Below are 21,358 nucleotides of genomic sequence, written 5' to 3' on the forward strand. Positions count from 1 at the left end.
TCCTTTTCTCATTTACTTTTACTGGACCCAAAAATATCACAAACTCCTTGAACTTAACATTACACAGTTTAGAGATTAAAAACAATTTGTAGCAGATAAATGATGCAAGTATATTAAAGTTTGGGATAGTCAAAAAGTGATTGAACCATCCACTACATTATTCATGCTTTGTATTATATTGAACTTGACAGCTTGCCCACATCTCCCTGCATTTTTGTGTGATCTGATGTTTTCTAACAGTAATTTTTGAAAACAGGCTTAATCTCAGTTTTTCAAGTTGTCAAAAGTCAAAAAGTGGATTAATCTAGATACAGTCTTTATTTGTAAAGTTTTTGCAGCACTGAATTTACAAACCGAACAGGATTCCACCTTCATTTTATTAAACACAAAAGAACTTCATAAAACATAATACAGAGCATTTATCAGAACATTTTTCATTTACTTAAAGATTAAATACATAGATTTCACATCTTCAGAATCGAATTAATACATTGGTAAATATAATAATATTTTATTGTTCAATCCATTTTCAGAAGAGCAAAACTATCTCAATTTTGAATTACATCATATAAACTCTATAGGTAACTTTCACTTGTACCATTCCTGTGTCATAAAGAAATCTTCAGATTTGGTTCCAGTAAACCAATCCTCATTCTTTCTTCCATTCAGTGTACACATAAACAACATGTTTTTTGTAAACCAAAGAAACCAAAATACCATACCATATGTATCACCATGGCTCTATATGTGGCAAGAAAGACTAGTAAATGTTACAGCTAGATCATAACTTGGCTTGTTTTGCTTTATGACTTGCTGATTCTGAATGTGAAAATATCAGAGATGCCACCTTCCTTTTGTGTGTTTAGTGCATCACAGCTGACACCACGAGTGATGCTAGGGTCATCCACAAAGCCGTCAGCATACTAGCCAGGACCGGAGACCTGTTAGCTGTAGTAATAAAAAGAAATGAAATGTACATTAATCATTGACAAATCTATTACGGCCATTAAATAATGTCTTTTTGGATGTTATCAATGCATTATTTATTATGTAATATTATTAGAGCTGCAGAACCCATCAAACTTAAAAAAAAAAATTATAAATCATTACAAGAAAACTTATATATATATAAATGTATACTGACCAGTGTTTCCTGATGGGTCTACAACACTTAGTGAATCAACTGTGAATGTGAATGACCCATTTGTTGCACTGTCAGCTATGAATTTAACCACCTCTGCCGCTGTAGGATTTTCGGCAGTTTTGTTAAATCCCAAAAGAGCATCTACAATAATGGAGCCACTCCTGAGAGGAAATAATGTTAAAATAGAGAATAAATGAAAAACTATAACGCAATTACTGGACTGGTGACTTTCTAAGCAACTAACCATTAAACCACTCAAACAAATTATCAATCATCTGATAAATAAACACATAGAAAAATGAATATGTGATGATGAAACAGACAGAGCTTTAAAAAGAGCATTGATTGTTTAGTTTTTTTTTTTTATGATAATAATTTTATGACTTTACCTGAACCGCCAAATGAACGTGCGAACAAAGCTCAAAAAACGTTTCTTGAAAACTCCATCAAACTATAATAAATGAATAAATCAGGAGAGATTTTAATTTTATGATGGTGAACCAGACAAACATTCAAATTGTTTTCCAACTGAAGTATTAGCATTAATCAAAAGAAAAAATAATTACCTGATCAGCGATCTTCTTTGCCAGAGCTACGGCTTGAAAAGAGTTGATATCTGACAGATCATTGCTAAAGGTTTCATTCATTTTAAAGGTCACATTATACTCAGAAAGATTCAAGCCTGCTGTGGTAGAGACTGTTGTCACAGAGACTGTTGTCGTAGTTGAATCTGTAAAAGTTTTTGATTTTCAGGGCAGAAAAACGGTAAACAGTTCAATAATACTCAATAGCCATATTAAGTTTGCAATGAATCTCAACCACAAAGACAACATTTTGTACCTCCCACAATTTGTGTGTGTGTGTGTGTGTGTGTGTGTGTGTGTGTGTGTGTGTGTGTGTGTGTGTGTGTGTGTGTGTGTGTGTGTGTGTGTGTGGTCAATCAAACAAGAATATTTATGCCTATACCATTCCTTTAGGGTTAAAATTGTAACAGACAAGTAAATAATAGGAAAATGCATCTTTAAATTAAATAATGTCTTTTTGGATGTTATCAATGCATTATTTATTATGTAATATTATTAAAGCTGCAGAACCCATCAAACTTAAAAAAAAAAAAATTATAAATCATTACAAGAAAACTTATATATATATATAAATGTATACTGACCAGTGTTTCCTGATGGGTCTACAACAGCTAGTGAACCAACTGTGAATGTGAATGACCCATTTGTAGCACTGTCAGCTATGACTTTAACCACCTCTGCCGCTGTAGGATTGTTGGCAGTTTTGTTAAATCCCAATAGAGCATCTACAATAATGGAGCCATTCCTGAGAGGAAATAATGTTTAAATAGGGAATTAATGAAAAGCTGTAATGCAATTACTGGACTGGTGACTTTCTAAGCAGCTAACCATTAAACCACTCAAACAAATTATCAATAATCTGATAAATAAACACATAGAAAAATAAATATGTGATGATGAAACAGACAGAGCTTTAAACAGAGCATTGATTGTTTAGGTTTTTTTTTTATGATAATAATTTAATGACTTTACCTGAACCGCCAAATGAACGTGCGAACAAAGCCGAAAAAACGTTTCTTGAAAACTCCATCAAACTATAATAAATGAATAAATCAGGAGAGATTTTAATTTTATGATGGTGAACCAGACAAACATTCAAATTGTTTTCCAACTGAAGTATTAGCATTAATCAAAAGAAAAAATAATTACCTGATCAGCGATCTTCTTTGCCAGAGCTACGGCTTGAAAAGAGTTGATATCTGACAGATCATTGCTAAAGGTTTCATTCATTTTAAAGGTCACATTATACTCAGAAAGATTCAAGCCTGCTGTCGTAGAGACTGCTGTGGTAGAGACTGTTGTCACAGAGACTGGTGTCGTAGTTGAATCTGTAAAATGTTTTAATTTTCAGGGCAGAGAAAAGGTGGTAAGTTGTTTAATAATACTAAAGAGATATATAGTTTTTGATGTGTATCTAAAACAAAGAGAAAATGTTTTGTATCTCACAGTGTTTGTGTGTGTGTGTGTGTGTGTGTGTGTGTGTGTGTGTGTGTGTGTGTGTGTGTGTGTGTGTGTGTGTGTGTGTGTGTGTGTGTGTGTGATCAATCAAACAAGAATATTTATGCCTATACCATTCCTTTAGGGTTGAAACTGTAACAGACAAGTAAATAATAGGAAAATGCATCTTTAAATATACACTGACCATTGGCTGTGATATCGATAACACTGATGGATGTGTTATCAACTGTTAAATTTCCAGTTTTAATTGCTTCAGTAAAGGTGTCTTTCACTGCTGTAATATTAGGAGTAGTGTTGTTTGTGGTGTCAAACTCAAGCACAGAATCCGTCACAACGGAGCCCTTACTGTGGGGAACAAGCATATTGAAACACAGTCAGTCATAACTAATGACCAAATGGAACAATGAAATGGTCTCTTGATTAACAAACTGATTAACCAAACAATCAGCTGAGAAAGCAATCAGCTAATCAAAATAAATCATGCATGTATCCACCTATTTTTGAACAGGGTGTTTGTGAATTACTGTAAGTAAATGTACTGTTTTACCTGAATTTTCGAATTTTCATGCTGAGGAAGTTGTTAAATTTTTTCTTGTAAGTTGGAGAAAACTATAAAAGATAGATAAATAAACATAAATCATATGTTATTTACATCCAGGACTTTCATTTGTATTTTTCAGATCAAATTTTGCTGCAAGAAATGTAGTTTTAAAACAGACATTTAGTTCAGGTAGACTAAAACGTAAGTATTTAGCAAATTATACAGCATTTAAAAATATATACAACCAGTTATATTTATTTTTAATATTGCCAATACACAGAAACACCAGTATCTAGTGTTATTGCAATCAATACGATGCCTCATTGGAGAAAAATATTACCGTGTTGATGATATCATTTGCCAGCTGTTTGGTCTCAGGATCACTCAGATTGGCGTACACTTCCTTGAAGGTTTGAGTAAGACTGAATACTAAATTGAGTGATGTGGTTTTAGCAGGTGTAGTGACTGGTGTAGAGACTGTTGTAGCTGGAATCGTAGTTTGGTTTGTAGTTGCAGTTTGATTAGTATTTGTAGCTTGATTTGTAGTTGCAGTTTGGTTTGTAGCTGCAGTTTGACTAGTATTTGTAGCTTGATTTGTAGTTGCAGTTTGGTTTGTAGTTGTAGTTTGACTAGTATTTGTAGTTTGATTTGTAGTTGCAGTTTGGTTTGTAGTTGCAGTTTGATTAGTATTTGTAGCTTGATTTGTAGTTGCAGTTTGGTTTGAAGCTGCAGTTTGATTAGTATTTGTAGCTTGATTTGTAGTTGCAGTTTGGTTTGAAGCTGCAGTTTGACTAGTATTTGTAGCTTGATTTGTAGTTGCAGTTTGGTTTGAAGCTGCAGTTTGATTAGTATTTGTAGCTTGATTTGTAGTTGCAGTTTGGTTTGAAGCTGCAGTTTGACTAGTATTTGTAGCTTGATTTGTAATTACAGTTTGATTTGTAGTTACACCTGCTGTTTTTTTGGGAAAAAGTAAAATGGGACACAGATCAACAAGAGTGTGTCATAATTAATGTGGCATAATGAACCTTGAGGCCTTATTTAACAAAAGTAAAATATTATTACATTAAGATAAATCTGTAAATACACTGACCAGCAGTAGTGGTGTTGGCACTGGTGGCATTGTCGTTCTGAGCAGCATTTCCTGGCACATGTAGGATTCCTGTTTAAAGTAAAAAATTAGGAAAATGAGACATGGTAACAAAACAAAAAATAAAATTTTATTATTACTATATTTTGGACATTAACACTGAACTGCTAGTTTTGTAATTATGATAGTACAGCTATCACTGTAGACTAAAGACTCTTTATACAGCTGGATTGTTGTGAAATTCACTTTTCGGAAAAGTATGATTAGAATGTTTGTCACTTTCAGTAACCTTTCCTGTTGTTATTAAGATTTTATTTTTAACATATAGTTTCTGACTATAAATTAATTTTTTAATTTCAATGCAATGATGAACAATAACTATCACTACTTGGTTCTTACCAATCAGACACAGAACAGGTACTATAATCCTCCACTCCATTGCTATGTCCTTTTTAGCAGCCTAAAAATGAAAATTAAGCATATATGTATAATGTAGCAAAGTTAAAAAATAAAACACATTTCTTAATATAACAGTTAAACTGCCCAAGTATTTACAGATTTAATAAAACATGATAATATATTATACACACCCCCTTAAAGTTTGCATTATGATTTACAAAAAAAGCACACGCTTATTACATAATCTTTACCATGTTAGATTCATTTTTATTAACTATTGATTGGATACAGAACAACTGAAAAAAAAAAAAATTCTACTTACTGTTTGATTATGACACCACAAAACACAATCCAGGTTAATCCTTATAGCAAGTTCCTGTCACTTCTAAAAAGCCAAGCAGACAGGTGAGCTGATATTTAAAGTGAGACAGTTTTTTTTTTTGGAAGAACCAACCAATGAGAGTTGAGATAAGAGATGCAAGTTTGTTGACAAACTTGAAAAACAACAACAGCAAAAAGCATTATTTCCTGGTATGTACATGACGGTACACAATTACAGTTAAACCAATTATGGCAAACTGAAAAATCAAAATTTTTACACCTTTTAACGCTTTGTGCCATCACTAGTAAAACTGTAGATTATTCATGTGGAAATATGTATTTTGACTAAAGTTAATTTTGTGTATGTAACATTTTTCCCCCAAAATAAAATTTGATATCCAATGTGTTTACAAAAGCTTATAGCCAAGTGATAGATATATTCTAGTCAATAGTACTTGTTGCTTTTAGACATTGCAATAACTGAAATAGACATTCTGATATGACCTGGATAATCTGAGAACCTTTACAGATACAACCTAATACCCACTAAATGATGTGACATTAGCCAGCTATCAAGGAAAAATTGGCTAATTATTTTGCCTTGATAAAGTAATTAAAATGTGGGATTTTCTCAGGGTTATAGGTGTGGTATTGGGTTAGCACTGGGTGAAACTCAAGTACATGATGAGAAGAGTGATATGCCTGAAACGTTCCTCTTGGACTACTCATCCTCTAAAGCAACAAATACATAGATATTTTGTATATGTATACATATATGTATACTGACAGATATTTTAAAAAATAAAATAATAATAAATAAATACATTGATACCAGGCTGGGATAACAGCAGTCTAAAGTGTCTTTAGAAACAATAGGTGTGATAAGAAAGGTGTGTATTGTTACTAATCATGTTGCATTTCCAGTTCATATGCAAAAACATGAGGAAACTATGTAACTTGATTTTCCAGCAAATGTAGTTCCTCACAATTCGTAAAGAAATCAACACTTGATGTGCTTAGCATTTATGTGTCCAATGCATTATAATCTGTCCATAGTTTCCATGTGGAATCCTGCACAGCTATTCTTCATATGGTTGCTTAGCTGTTGTGTTGTTAGTGTTGCATCTTTAATTTTATTTATCTGTTTCTGTTTTTTTGGTGGGGTTTTTTTTCATTGTGACTGCTAGTAAACAGGGAAGAATGTTTTCCCTGTGCCAAAACTTTAACGTCACAGAATGGTCACAAGCTTCTTATATTAATAGCATTCAGTTCATAAATTACCCTGAGCAATTGGATCTTTTAATTTCGTAAGACACAGCTTTTACACAGTTTCTTAAATGCTTTCCGAAATGCTGTCATCTCTCTTTCTGAAATTATATTTGAACCTGGGAAAACCATGATGTCCACTGTGTCATTGTTGAATGGGCAAGATGAGTGATTTTTAAGATTTTGGTAGTGATGAGATTGTTGGTACCAAGCTGTATGTAGCATCTCAGAAATGACAAATCTCTGTTTTTTAAATGATATTTAAACCTGTCCATTGTATCATGTCTAGAATCAAACAATTAATGGGCAAGACAGTGGTGCTCTCCAGGGGGTCTTTTATTCCTTCTTCTTTTTGTCATCTGTAAACTGCTTGGATTTGCATCTGCCTCCTTCTATAATTCCTGTGAAATATGCTGATGATCTAACAATCACTGAGCTTCTAATGGGATCCAGAAGGCCTTGGATTCAGTGGCAGAATGGAGACAGGAATTTTCATTGGCTCTGTAACAGATATAGTACGAGCTCTGGGACAGGGTACCATTGAGAGCCATATTACCATGTCAATTTGTATAACCTAGTTTCTTCAAGGCTGTTTAACCTGCTAGTGTGCACCTCCCTTTTGAACAGAAACCCAGTATATGATATAATCCAACTAAAATGCACATAATTATGTCATAATTGTGGTTTCTGTTCATTGAAGAATTGGTGTCTTTATATATATATATATATATATATATATATATATATATATATATATATATATATATATATATATATATATATATTAAAAAAGTCATAAAGGAAAATCATATTAATTAGAAAGTCATCTGGAATGTATTTGCTTAAAATAGTTTTGACACTGTATATGGCACTGTCCTATTACAATGGGGTTAAAGCCATATGTTTGGGCATGGTTCAAGTCTCAATGCAATAGCTCTGAAACTCTGAATGAACTTCAAGAAACATTTTCTTATGTTTCCCAGTTTCCACTCATAAAACTTTTCACATTGCTCAAGAGTCTCAACAATTTGCCAACCCTCTTTGTCTTTATCTTGCATCTATTTGTTTGTCTTCTCTATCCACCTCATTCAACCTGCCCATCCACATTTCTCAGATTTCAAACATTTACCCATCTTTGTCCTTGTTTCAAATGTCTCTCTGTCTAATCTCCAAGATTTCATATAATCTGAAAAGCATTTCATCCAAATTATAAACAAACCTCTGATAATCATCTCGAAAATATCATATTAACACCTTCTGATTGATAAATGCCTCTAAAAGGTTCCCAGGTGGCTCACAGAAATTTTGTAGCATCATTCTGAAGAAGAGCAAACTCTTAAATAAAAAAATACATCTTCTAGATTAAAACGCACACATCAAATATTACATGATTTATGTGTGCTTACATGTTAATGATTTTACATTGATAGTTAAAATCAATAGACATGAATGATAATGGATGATATAGTAAACATATGAAAATCCAGCAATGATTCTTTAAATATGTACAAGTTGTCTATTAAACCCTTCCCATGAGAAGAATACTGGAGCTGACATGATGTAACATGTTTTTGCCTCATTGAGACATAATTCAGGGATTAACAGGTTAAAATAATGTTGTGTGAACTCCTGAAACAAATTAAGGGAATGCTATTGCCAGAGCTTTGCTATCATTGAACAGTTTTCAAAATGTGAATCTTAGAGCTGTCAAATAATGTATTAGTTATCCAAATGAACACATAGTGAATGTGAACAATAACTGGTTACCTGGTGATTCAAAGAAATGATAAAAAAAAAAAATTGGTAAATTACTTCCCACTTAGTAAGAAAAAATGCCAATTGCCTTCAAGTTCAGTGACTTAATACTCCCAGATTATAATAAATGAACAATTCTATTTACATAACACATCTGTACAATGATAAACTGTCTTCTTTGCTGCAAAGTCTGATGGTGGCTGCATTATGTTTACTCACTTTGATTTATCCTTCCTCTACTTACCAGTGCTTCCGCATGGATTTATTTATGCATAGAAGCATACAACACTATACACAAGTGCACCATAATTGTGGGTGAAGATTAGGATGATGCTAAGGGCCCTGAATAGATAGAGGGCCCCAGAGAACCCATAACTTTTTCCTGCAGATTCAAAAATGAAATTTTGAGACATGATGAAGTGTTGTTATATGTGGAGGTTAAAGGGATATTGTAGGTCAGCCAAAAAAGACAATGACATCATAGACATGATCCAGGATATCTTTCACTTGGTTAAGGCAGGCACTGAAAGGGATATTAGGCTCAGAAAGCATGGCAAGCTGAGACAGATGCAGAGATCTAAAAGATCACAAAAAGGACACAGAAACACAACACAGGCTGGGTATATGTTCAATATTCAGATCAGGGGTCAACTAACATTAGATCTTAATGTCTTGCAAAGGACCAGTTATTTATCATTTCTTACCCTAACCCTGAATTGCTAAACAGTAAGTTTGGAATTCATATACATATATATTTTATTTTAAAACACCCACACCCACACCCACACCAACACACACATACATACATACATACACTACCGGTCAAAAGTTTGGGATCAGAAAGATTTTTAATGTTTTTTACAGAAGATAGAAAAAAACATAATATTGTGAAATATTATTATGATGTAAAATAATGTTTAATGTATATTTTAATATACATTAAAATCTAATTTATTCCTGTGATGCAAAGCTGAATTGTCAGCATCATTATTCCTGTCTTCAGTGTCACATGATCCTTCAGAAATCATTCTAATATGCTGATTTATTGTCAGTGCTGGAAACACTTGTGCTGCTTAATATTTTTTGAAACCTGTGATACTTTTTTTCAGGATTCTTTGATGAAGAAAAAGTTCAAAAGAAGAGCATTTATTTAAAATATAAATATTTTCTAACAATATACACTACAGTTCAAAAGTTTGGGGTCAGTAAATTTTTATTCTTTCTTTTTTTTTTTAAGAAATTAAAACTTTTATTCAGCAAGGATAAATTGTTAAATTGTTAAGTAATAACAAAGATTTATATGGTTAAAAAAGAATTTATATTTTGAATAAATGCTGTTCTTTTTTCACTTTTATTCATCATAGAAAAAGTATCGCAGTTTCCAAAAAAACACTGATAATTCTAATAATAAATCAGGATAATAGAATGATTTCTTAAGGATCATGTGACACTTTATACTGGATAAATGGCTAAAGGAAATTCATCTTTGCATCACAGAAATAAATGATACTTTAAAGGATATTAAAATAGAAACCATTACTTTATATTGTAATAACATTTAGCAAGATTACTGTTTTTTTCTGTTTTTTTTTTTTTTTTATCAAATAAATGCAGCCTTGATGAGCAAAAGAGACTTCTTTAAAAAACATTTCAAAGTCTTACTGATCCCAAACTTTTGACCGGTAATATGTTTGTGTGTGTGTGTGTGTGTGTGTGTGTGTGTATATATATATATTTTTTTTTTGTGTATATATATATATATATATATATATATATATCGTTAAGAAGCACATGACATACTGTAACACATGGTTAAAGTCTCACTCTTGCCTTACAAACCACAAAACACAATTATAAAACTAGCTAGTCCACATTATTGAGAGCAATTAGTGTGATTGGTTAACCAGTTTGCCTTTCGCTAACAGCATGTGGTAAGAGAGTGGATGATGAATGCAAACTTGTTCATGAGACTGAATTCCCCTCCTTACACCGAAACTATGCAAAACGATACATGACTGGAACTTAGACTGGAACTGATTTTGTAAAATTAAATTTAATTTAGTCCTTACGGGCCTGAACTGTGTTACAAGAACCAAACAAAAAAATCTAATATTTATTCACTTAATTCATTTAAAAATTTGAATTTTGATTTTAGATTTCACTGTTAAAAGCAGAAAAAGTTAAATTATAATATAAGTTTAGGATTGTAAATCGATCAAAAACTATAAAATAACATTTAATAAGTGGTTGACAAAAATAGCAAGAGATACACTCCAATATTCTTTAATCTATTGTACATTCATTAAATCAATGGGAAGACAAAATGCAAACACTACACTTTTTCTGGGCTTTAATTCTCCACAACATTAACTGGCTCTTCAGTCAAATCCACCAATCACATTCAAGTGATCAGCTTCCACACCCCAAATATCACATGACATTGTGTTTGTATTGCCACTCCTTAATGATTGTGGGGTGAATCATAGTTATAAATACAGAACATTCACTTTGGATATATTCATGAACATGACGTTCTTCCCCCACCCCATATTGTCTTTTCAACGGTCTACGCACATATGAATATATTCTCACATGCGTCGCTGGGAAACAGCCCATGACAAGTATATTTACCGCAGTAACAATACCCTAGAGCTGCATGAGATAACAGCCTTTGCTCAAGGTACAATAGAGGTGATTTTTGGATTGGCTTGGGTTATGAATTTGCATCCTTTCAGTTACTGGCCTCAATAGAAAAAAATCACCAACAAGGTTGCCATATACATACATATACATATATAACGTTTGGGGTCAGTAAAATTACCTTTCCTTAAAGAAATTAATAATTTACTTTTATGAATTAAATCAATCAAAAGTGACAGATTTTTTACTGGATAGAGAGGCACACATTGGAAGATAATTTAAGAGCTTCTTTATTGTCGAAAGCAGACGGTTGAATCAAAACAGTCAAAGAAGCTCATCAACTGAGAAATCACAGTCCATTTTTTAATTCCTTCAGGGAATGCCTCAGAGAGAGAAAGAGACACAGAGCTTAGGGGATCCAAGCAGGTGCATGGAGAGAGTGGAAAAGCTATGCAACCCTGAGACCAGCCAACAAGGGAGTGAGGTGAGCGGCTAGATAAGGGGTATGGTGGAATAAGGTGTCCGTAATTATCATGTGATAGGGATCCGGTGTAGCAGGTGTGGCTGGTGAATCTGTGACACTTTGTTAGATAAGATGTCTATCACAAATCCTGTTCTTTGAACTATAAAGGTAGCATGGTTTCTACCAAAAATTAGGCAGATCAATTATTTTCTAAATTGATGATATTTGGTCCTTTTTTCCAGAATGATTAATGTGACAATGAAGACTGGACTAATGACATCACAGGATCCCAATCAACCAATTAATTATTATTTTTTTGTCTTGTTCACATTCAAAAGCAGGTACCCCTACAACATTACACTTCACAATACCCTCAACAATTGCGTGTTACTGTACAAAACATGAATTTTGTAACTGTAATGAAAGGCATGAATGTCTGATGCAAATGGTGAAGCTCTGACCATGTCTGACCATAAGTATAGATTGACAACGGGCCATATTCCCGATTCTTGAAAAAAAGGTACTCATTGTATTCGGCTTACAATGAAACGTTGGCAAGTAGTACCTCATTTACTATTTGTCTTTGCATTAACATCACTAGGCCATTAGGAAGCTGTCAAAAATCTGCAATCCAGACAGAAACATGACGTGTCTTGAATAGCACTCAACTTAACTTAAATGTCAATTTTTACAGATTGCATAAACGCAGGAACAAACACAAGCCACAAAAATGTGCTTACATTTGTCAAAAGATTAAGATCTCAATTTACATGTCAAGTTTTACAGTTTGCGTAAAACCAGGAACAAACACTAGCCATAACAATGTGCTTACATGTGTCGAAAGATTGTATGTTGATAATAGTGTCCCGAAATACCAATGAACCTGATAAAACCACCAATACTAGATCAGCCTCAGGACTCCTCATCTGTGTGTACAATCATCATTGCAGACACGTCCTCTTGCTCTGTAAGAAAGTCTCTTATCACAACCACTGAGAATCAAATAAGAAATGAACTAGAAAACAAAATGAGCCTCTCAAAAGACCATCGTAAACAAACACCAAAAACATCTCCAGTGCTCTAAAATACTCAAACTACAAAACTGTCGGAGAAAACATTGCAGAGCTTGAAGCATTTATATGGTATTGATTATAAATCTATTTCATAGCCAACATCTACAGATCAAATTAAAATCTTTTTTTGGACCATCATTTTCGGCCCAGACTCTCTTTTACTCCTTTAACTTCTCATTCCTCTGTGAATACTTTTGGTAGACTGGTTGATTACAAAGTGGAGGAATTATTGAATTGTCATAATTATATGGTGTAGAACAGTAGTAAAAATGTACGATTGGCATTCACAGGAACTCGCTCAAAATGATTCTAGCGTTGTTCAAAAAGCAGGAGGGATAGTGATAAAGGATAAATATTAAGGATAAAAGTGAAGGAAATGTTGGGTGTAGAGAATTGTTGATTAAAATACAGTCAATACAAATTGAAGAAAAGGATTGGTTGGCAACACTAGACCCCTCTTTGCGTACATCTATCACATGTTAATGCCATGGGTACTCAATTATTTCCAATGGGGAAGTTTTGTTGCCAAGCAGTCACTGAAATAATCAAACTACGACAAAGTTTGTTTAAGAGACAACTTATTCAAACCATCAGTCGTTCTGGGAAAAAAATTAAGTATTTCTTCCTTCTTGCATTTCCTCAACTTTTTATGGGAGATGTACATTCTTTAACAAATCTGAGCAAAAAAAAAATATATATATATAAATATATATTTTCCTTAAGAGCAAGGGTTCCGCATTGTAAAAATCCATTACAACAGCTATAGAAACAGCTATATCTGCTTTGAAATGCATACAGAGTCTTATGTGCAGTTGACATATACAGTGTAATTTTATACTGTCCTAAAAGTGCCTTATTCGTAGTCCCGGTCTACTGACATATATTATGACATCTGCTTTGAACATTACAATGCACATAATAACTTCTGCTAAACCTACAATAAGAAAAAATTCACTTCAGCAGCTAATTATTCTTCAACAGTGATGCTAAAGAGCTAATGCAAAAATTAAATTCAAAGACAAAATTCTAAAGACTGCTGTGCACTTGTTTCTCTGGCACATAATGTCTATTGGCCTAAGTTTGTAACACACTGTCAGTAAAAAAGGACCTGTGTAACAGTTTGTCACTGGGGCAGTGATCTCAAAGATGTTCCTGTTTGTGAGTGTTGAAACATTTCTCAAATATTTCAGTGAACATAATCAATCAAGAGACAAAGAACCATGGAATTCGAAAGACACACACAGAGAAAGACTGAGTAATAAGTGTAATAAGATCAAAAGGTCCTGCAAATTTCCAAAAAAACGTGAAATAAAATGATGTATTAATTTGACATATTTCATATTTTATAATATATATATATATATTTAATAAAAAATAAATGAAAAATAGTTCAGCTGTGTTACTGTCCCCATCGTGAAGTGTAAATTACAAAAATGTACAAAAAAGATGTGGATAGAAAGACAATATACATGCATTGGCTTTATGTAATTTTGGTCTATTTTGTAGAATAAAATTGTTGGGCGAAAAGGTCAAAATAGCTTGAAATGTTCTGTGGTGTGGCACACTTAATTCAAACTGTAAAACTACATCTATGGTATTTTTAAAAATTGTTTTAAATGTTCTTTTGCATTGTTCATTGTGCATGCAAAAAAAAATCAATGAAGTTTAGAGTACCGTAAAGTTTTTGAAACTATGTAGAGCAGGGGTGTCAATCTCAATTCCTAGTTTTCAAATAAGCGTGAAGGACTTGATTAACTGGATCAGAGCCTTAGGCTAAAAGTAGCTCCTTACTTGCCGATTAAGGGGAAATTTTTTTAAATTGTGGGCGTGTCAGTAGTAAATTTAGGACTCCTAAATTTTTGCTCTAAGAGTATTTCACAAAGCGTTTTAGCGCTAAAAGTAGGTCCTAAATCTGTGAAACGTTAGGAGTTGTGAAGAGGACTGCTAAGTCACTAAGACCAAATCTGAACTATCCTAAAATGGCTGTTGCCAGCAATCTACCTCGGAATATAAAAATTTTAGAAACATTTTTTTATAATTGGTTTGGAGGTTATCCCAACTCCAAATGTTTGATTATATCCTTAATATATAGCTAGCTGTTCTAGCGTCCAGTTTGGTTTCTTTTATGTTTGCAAGTCTTACTATCAGCCATGATTATTCTGCTAATTAAAAGGCTGTTTATATGCATATTAACAAAATTGTATTAGTCGCTAAGTCACAGAAAGAAAAAAAATCCACATGAAGTGGCAAAATCACGCAGTCTGTGACGGACAAATCGTTAATGGCTGGTCTATGTGGTAATATAATAAATTGGGCAGGACATCCATATGCTCACCTAACATTCATCGACCTCAAATATGGCTTATCATCTGAGATATGTATGTAGTAGCATCTTTACATGGCAGCTCTAATCTAATGTTAGCCTATGTTAGAATTGAGAATGATTTGTGCATGTTTTTGAAGATTGTGGATGCTGAATGATAGTTGGTGACAGATGGAGGCGCCGCTGCGATCATTTGCTCTTAAAATACTTCGTCATTTTTGGTCATACAGATAAGAGTAATGCATCTTTTTCATCTGTAAAGACACTACATTTATTCGTGTGCACTCAGAATAGCAACGAAATGTTGCACTTTTGTAAAATAATTAAATCAAACATGATGCGCTTTCTGTCATCTTGGACTCTGTGAACTTGAGCGCGTCACTTCAAAACTCTGTGGATGCTTGCCTTATTACAGACATGAAAAATATACCTATAGAGAGTGAAACTTTTAAATGAACCAATTCAAACAGAAAACAAATATTCTCACATTATGTAATCCGTATGAAACATGCATACAGGTGCTGCGGAGATGAATCACTGTCGCAGACTTCATCTCTTAAACCGAAAACAGAAAGCACAAGTGTAACAATAAATTACGATGTTACAATAAATTAAAACGTTAATGCAGTGCACTTGCTGTTTTTCCCTAACAAATTCATAATTATTATATTTGCCGGTGCACTGTGGCAAGCTTTTTTTGCGTGCACTTGAGCACTTATTAGGCTATGTTGGCAATTAAAGGCTCATTATTATGATTTATATGGTTTATTAATAAAAGTGCAACTAATAGTTGACTAATGCTTAAAATGTACGACTTCTAGTTGACAAGAAAAATCTTTAGTCGAGGGCAGCCCTAATGCATATTGACTTATTGTTTACGAGAAGCATAGCCTACATAAGAGGCTAACAATAAGCTGAATATATAGCCTACTTGTTTAATTAGTTACACTTATCCTGCCTTTTAAAATCTTTATTTAAATGTGGCAATTAACATTTTTATTTTAAAACCTTTATTTGAATATGGCAACATAATATTGTGCTCTACAATATTTCTTTGAATAAATCTCTGACAGAGACTATCAGCCAATCACTGTGTGCACAGTTAGTAAGTGTGCTGACATCATCCATAGCAACGAGGTCAACCCCACCCTTAGTCTGAGCTTAAGACTTCTGTCTATTCCTTAGTAAAAGTTTGTCTCAGCAGCTTAGTGAATAGGTTTTAAGAAAAAACTCTTAGCTAAAAACTTTTACTGCTATTTAGGAGAACTCTTAGTGGTAAGATAAAATGGTTTGTGAATACGGGCCCAGGTGTGTTTAATTAGAGTTGAATCTAAATTCTGCAAGGCTCCAGTCCTCCAGGAATTGAGTTTGACACCCCACTGATGTAGAGGGAACAACTGCATGTTGGAGTGGCCTAGTTAACGATAAACAATGCAAAATATACAGAAAACATAATAATACATCTAATAACATCACCTAGAAAATACTTATTAACATAGTAAATGAACAAGATTTCTATACTGTTTGTTCTGTTAGAGGGGCATGTTGTCTCAAAAAAGCTCACTGTAAAAAACTGAAGAAATCACATGATGAGTGAAGTTTTTTTTTTTGACCTGTTTGCTTTTGAAACACACCTTTAGGGCGGCACATGACGTTGTCTATTAGTCATTATTCTTTTTTAGTTCTTTGTCACAGCCATCAACCATGTTACTTACTATTACAAGTCAGAAGGTGGTTTTAGAGGGAAATACGTATTCTAAAGGAGGATGTCATTTGGCAAAAACTGGATATGCTTGTGAATGAAAATGAGTCACCAATATTTTTGATTTGTTTTCCTGAAAAAAAAACAAAAACAGCAAAACAGTTTTCGGTATATATAGGGTTTTTATACAACAAATATTTCTGAATATACACCACTTGAATACACTTTGTATATATTACTAATATACTATTTTCATGCCCCTTGAATCAGATTTTGGCCTCTAGGCAGAATGACATTGCAAGGGCTTTATGGAGTGTGCTCCTAATAAGCTAAAATATGAATCTTCCATCCATAATATTGTTTTCTCTGTTGAAAAAGCCATCTGAATCAGGAGAGAAACATGCACAGATCTAGCACCGTTGGCAAATACTGTCCAAAACAGTTTTAAACAAATACGTAAGTGGACTTTCATGTGAGAGGACAACACTGACTTTTTCACTAGTGGAAGCGTTATTAAGTCAAGTCAAGTTAAGCTTTATTGTCAATCCGCTACATATATGGACATACAGTGGAACGAAATGTCGTGCCTCACAGGACCACGGTGCTACATAGATACAGACATGCAAAAATGAAGTAAAACAGTATAAACCTATACACAACTAACCTACTGACAGATTTTGACTATAAATATACTATATATAAATGTTTACCTATACATAAGCTAAAATACAGACTATACGAATGCTTCACATAATACTATGCCTATACACAACTATCCTACTGACAGATTTTGACTTTAAATATACTATATATAAATGTTTACCTATACATAGACTGAAAAAGTAAAAACTATACAAATGCTTCACATAAACACTGTACCTATACACAACTAACCTACTGACAGATTTTGAATATAAATATACAGTACTATATATAAATGTTTACCTATACATAGACTGAAAAAGAAAAATATATAGACTATACAAATGCTTCACATAATACTTTACAATTCAAACAGCTGGCTGAGGAACAGTGCAAGATGATTTGTAGTGCGTGAGTAGTGTGGTTGGAGCTGAACTTGGCAGTGCAGTCGTGGGTCAGCAGTGTGAAGAGCAGCGGGCTGAGCACACAGCCTTGTGGAGCACCTGTGCTCAGTGTGGTAGTGCTCGAGGTGTTGTGGCCGACACGGACTGACTAAGGTCTTCCAGTTAGAAAGTCCAGGATCCAATTACAGAGGGAACTGTTAAGGCCCAGCAGGTTTTGTTTATTAATGAGCTGTTGTGGGGTTATTGTGTTGAATGCTGAGCTGAAGTCGATGAACAGCATTCTAACATAGGAGTTTTTTTTTTTTTATAGGTGGGTAAGAGTCAGGTGGAGGGTGGAGGAAATTGCATCGTCTGTAGAGCGGTTTGGACAGTATGCAAACTGGAGCAGATCGAGTGTGTTGGGGAGGCTGATTTTGATGTTGTGCATGACTAACCTCTCAAAGCACTTAATCATGATTGGAGTCAGTGCTATGGGACGGTAATCGTTTAGACAGGACACAGGTGATTTCTTTGGTACTGGTATGACTGTTGTGGATTTGAGAACGACTGCCTGGCTCAGCGAGGTGTTGAAGATATCTGTTAGGACATCTGTCAGCTGTGCAGCACAGTCTCTCAGTACACGGCCAGGTATGTCGTCAGGACCCGCAGCCTTGCGTGGGTTAATCCTAGATAGGGTCTTCCTTATGTTGTCTGGAGACAGACAGAGTGCCTGGTCATTGGGAGGTATGGGCAGTTTTTTTGTGCAGGGGTGTCATTCTGCATTTCAAACTGTGAATAAAAGTGGTTGAGTGCATCCGGGAGGGATGTGTCATTATGACATACCTGTGGCGGGGTCTTGTAGTCAGTGATGGTCTGAATGGCTTGCCACAGACTCTGTGTGTCTCTGCTGTCTGTGAAGTGATTGTTGATTTTTTTGAGCATATGACCGTTTTGCATTTTTGATGCCACAAGACAGATTGGCTCTTGCTGTTTTGAGGGCTGCTTTATCTCCTGATCTGAATGCTTCATCTCTGGTCTTTAGCAGCCTACGAACCTCTGCTGTCATCCACGGCTTTTGGTTTGCACATGTGGTGATGGTCTTGGTGACTCTCACATTATCAATGCACTTTTTGATATAAGCACTCACAGTTTCAGTGTACTCCTGCAGGTCTGTGAGGTTGTTGTAGATGTCTGCCTCTTTAAACATGTTCCAGTCTGTGCACTGAAAGCAGTCCTGTAGTGATGAGGTAGCATCATCTGGACAAACTGTGATGAGTTTTTGAACTGGTTTGGCGAGTTTCAGAAGTGGTCTGTCTGCTGGAGTTAGCATACCAGAGATGTGTTCCGAGTACCCTAGAGGGGGAGCGGGGTACAGCCTTGTAACATTCTTTTCTGTTGTGTGAACAAAATCCAGTGTTTTTTACCCTTGTTGCAAAGTTCACATGTTGGTAGAACTTTGGCAAAACTGTCTTTACGTTTGCGTGGTTGAAGTCACCGGCTATTATGAAAAGGCCGTGGGGGATATTTGTTTGTTGTTCGCTGATGGCGCTGTACAGCTCGCGAAGCGTATCTTCGCGTTAGCACACGGGGGAATGTAAACTGCGACAATAACAATGAGCGTGAACAGATAGAACGGTCAACACTTCACAAACATAAACTCCGCCAGCGATGAACAGTGTTTTGTCACTAACACATCATTGTTACACCACTCTTTGTTGACTTACACACACAAGACACCCCCACGAGCCTTACCAGACAGTGCTGTATCTCTGTCTGCTCTGTTACAAATTATATTTATATATATATATATATATATATAGATATATATATATATATATATATATATCTATTTTATATATATATATATATAATATATATATATTGTATTTTGGACTTGTATTTTAAAGTGAAAATAATAATCACTTTGTTTCTTACAAACACAAAGCTTTTCACTTAGATGTTAACAGATGAACTGGAGTTGTGTGGATCTACATCTTGGCCAATGAGTAAATTTTCAGCAAATTAAAATTTTTGAGTTACCTATTCCTTTAAAATATGCACAACTCTTATTTGATAACATTGCAGGGAGTATTGAATGAATGGTTTTTGTTAAGAAAAGTGAATCTCAACAGATTCCATCCTCAGGAAGCAGAGAGCAGAGAACACTGGGTAGGGACCCTGCCATTCGGAACCCACCCTGCGTCTCAATGTGCCTACATATACTACACCCTTAAAGTATGTACTCTTTTGGTGAGGAAAAAGTACACACTTTTGAGTGTGTAGTAGAAGAGTAGGCATGCTTTGGGACATACTATCATGTCACACAGTTGCGCCTTTAACAGACCCCTCTGTCGCATAATCACACGCATCCTGTCACTGTAAACTGGACTGTCAATCATCTTGTCACAGTTAACATCCTCCACATTTCATTTAACTTCCTACCGTACTGGAGAGAAAATAAGTAGCTCATTGATCTTCCAGTCGCGAGTCTTTCATGCAGAGAACATATTTTCTGCATAATGATGCATTTAAAAATTAAGGCCCAAATGGATGTTTATAAAAGTTCACATTGCTGTTGCAGATGAAATATAACACGGATAACAATAAATAAATATTTTTTTACCAGGTTAAAGGTTGATTATTTGTCACTCAAACCCCCCTCTCCAGCTAACCGTCGATCGCGCGCATCCGCCACGTTTGTAGTTTTTCTAACGCGTTTTATTCGTGTTTGTAGTTCTGGACCGAATCCTTCGCCAAAGCAATTGACTGTGGGCAATTTTAGCCATTAGAGTGTGTATTGATCCACACTTCAAAAATCGACCTGAAATAGTAGACCATCCGGGAACTTTTGGCATACTCTTTTCACCATACTATGCTTTGTGACACACTTTTTCTAATCTCACATACTATTTAGGATGGATAGTATGAACATTGAGACGCAGGGACAGCCTCTCCCTCCGTCTTTAACAAAAGCAGGGCAGAATAAGCAATTGGCGCCATCTAGTGATGAGCATAAAGTCTTTGAAAGATAGAAAATAACAGTCCCGGTTAAATATTTTGTCATTATTAGGTACATGGTTTTGCCATTTTCAAATACATTACTGATATTTTTCACAGCTGGATTGACATTTTTAGTGAGAGAATAGGAGAATGTGAGAATTATACTCAAAGAATTGTTACAATTACAAAGCTAAGCGTCAAACAAAAGCTATTTTTAAAGTAGTTGACCAATAGTGTCGCCAGACAACTGCTCTGCAACTGAATGTCTAGTTTTTACAGATTTAAGTCAACGATTGTTATAAAACGTTTTTAACTTTCACAAAAAATAAATAAACATTTGACAGGTTTTTGAATTCAGTATGTAAAATCAATATCTGTACTTCTATTGGTTATCTAAACTTCTAGGCAGGTTAGATTAGATTTTATCATTTTTTATTCTTTTCATAAAATTATGACCGATAGTCCACACAAAGGTAGCAGTCTGTACATTAAACTGGAATAGAAGAAATCATTTTAGCACTGAAAAATGACACTTCAGCTTTAAATCACCCCAAAAATACCGCACAGATAACTCGTG

The 21,358-nt window shown here is 34.4% G+C and overlaps 1 protein-coding gene across 2 annotated transcripts; it reads right to left on the reverse strand.

Moving 5' to 3' along the window:
• Positions 1-299: 299 nt before the first annotated feature.
• On the reverse strand, positions 300-5,629 carry LOC109045374 (uncharacterized protein YBL113C-like). 2 transcript variants are annotated; one of them, XM_042760518.1, is made up of 13 exons: positions 5,536-5,629; positions 5,214-5,274; positions 4,818-4,886; positions 4,068-4,675; positions 3,734-3,795; positions 3,371-3,531; positions 2,878-3,056; positions 2,701-2,762; positions 2,313-2,473; positions 1,711-1,874; positions 1,534-1,595; positions 1,145-1,305; positions 300-948 (listed from the first exon to the last, which is right to left on the reverse strand). In XM_042760518.1, exons 2-13 carry the CDS (start codon positions 5,251-5,253, stop codon positions 863-865), a joined length of 1,815 nt encoding a protein of 604 aa, XP_042616452.1. In that variant the 5' UTR covers positions 5,254-5,274; positions 5,536-5,629; the 3' UTR covers positions 300-862. The 2 variants fall into 2 exon arrangements, with proteins under 2 accessions (XP_042616452.1, XP_042616443.1); XM_042760509.1 differs by having other exon boundaries at positions 4,068-4,678.
• Between the last annotated feature and the right edge of the window lie 15,729 nt (positions 5,630-21,358).

The sequence above is a fragment of the Cyprinus carpio genome, chromosome A1 (genome assembly GCF_018340385.1).
Source record: "Cyprinus carpio isolate SPL01 chromosome A1, ASM1834038v1, whole genome shotgun sequence".
In the NCBI taxonomy this organism is placed as follows: Eukaryota; Metazoa; Chordata; class Actinopteri; order Cypriniformes; family Cyprinidae; genus Cyprinus; species Cyprinus carpio.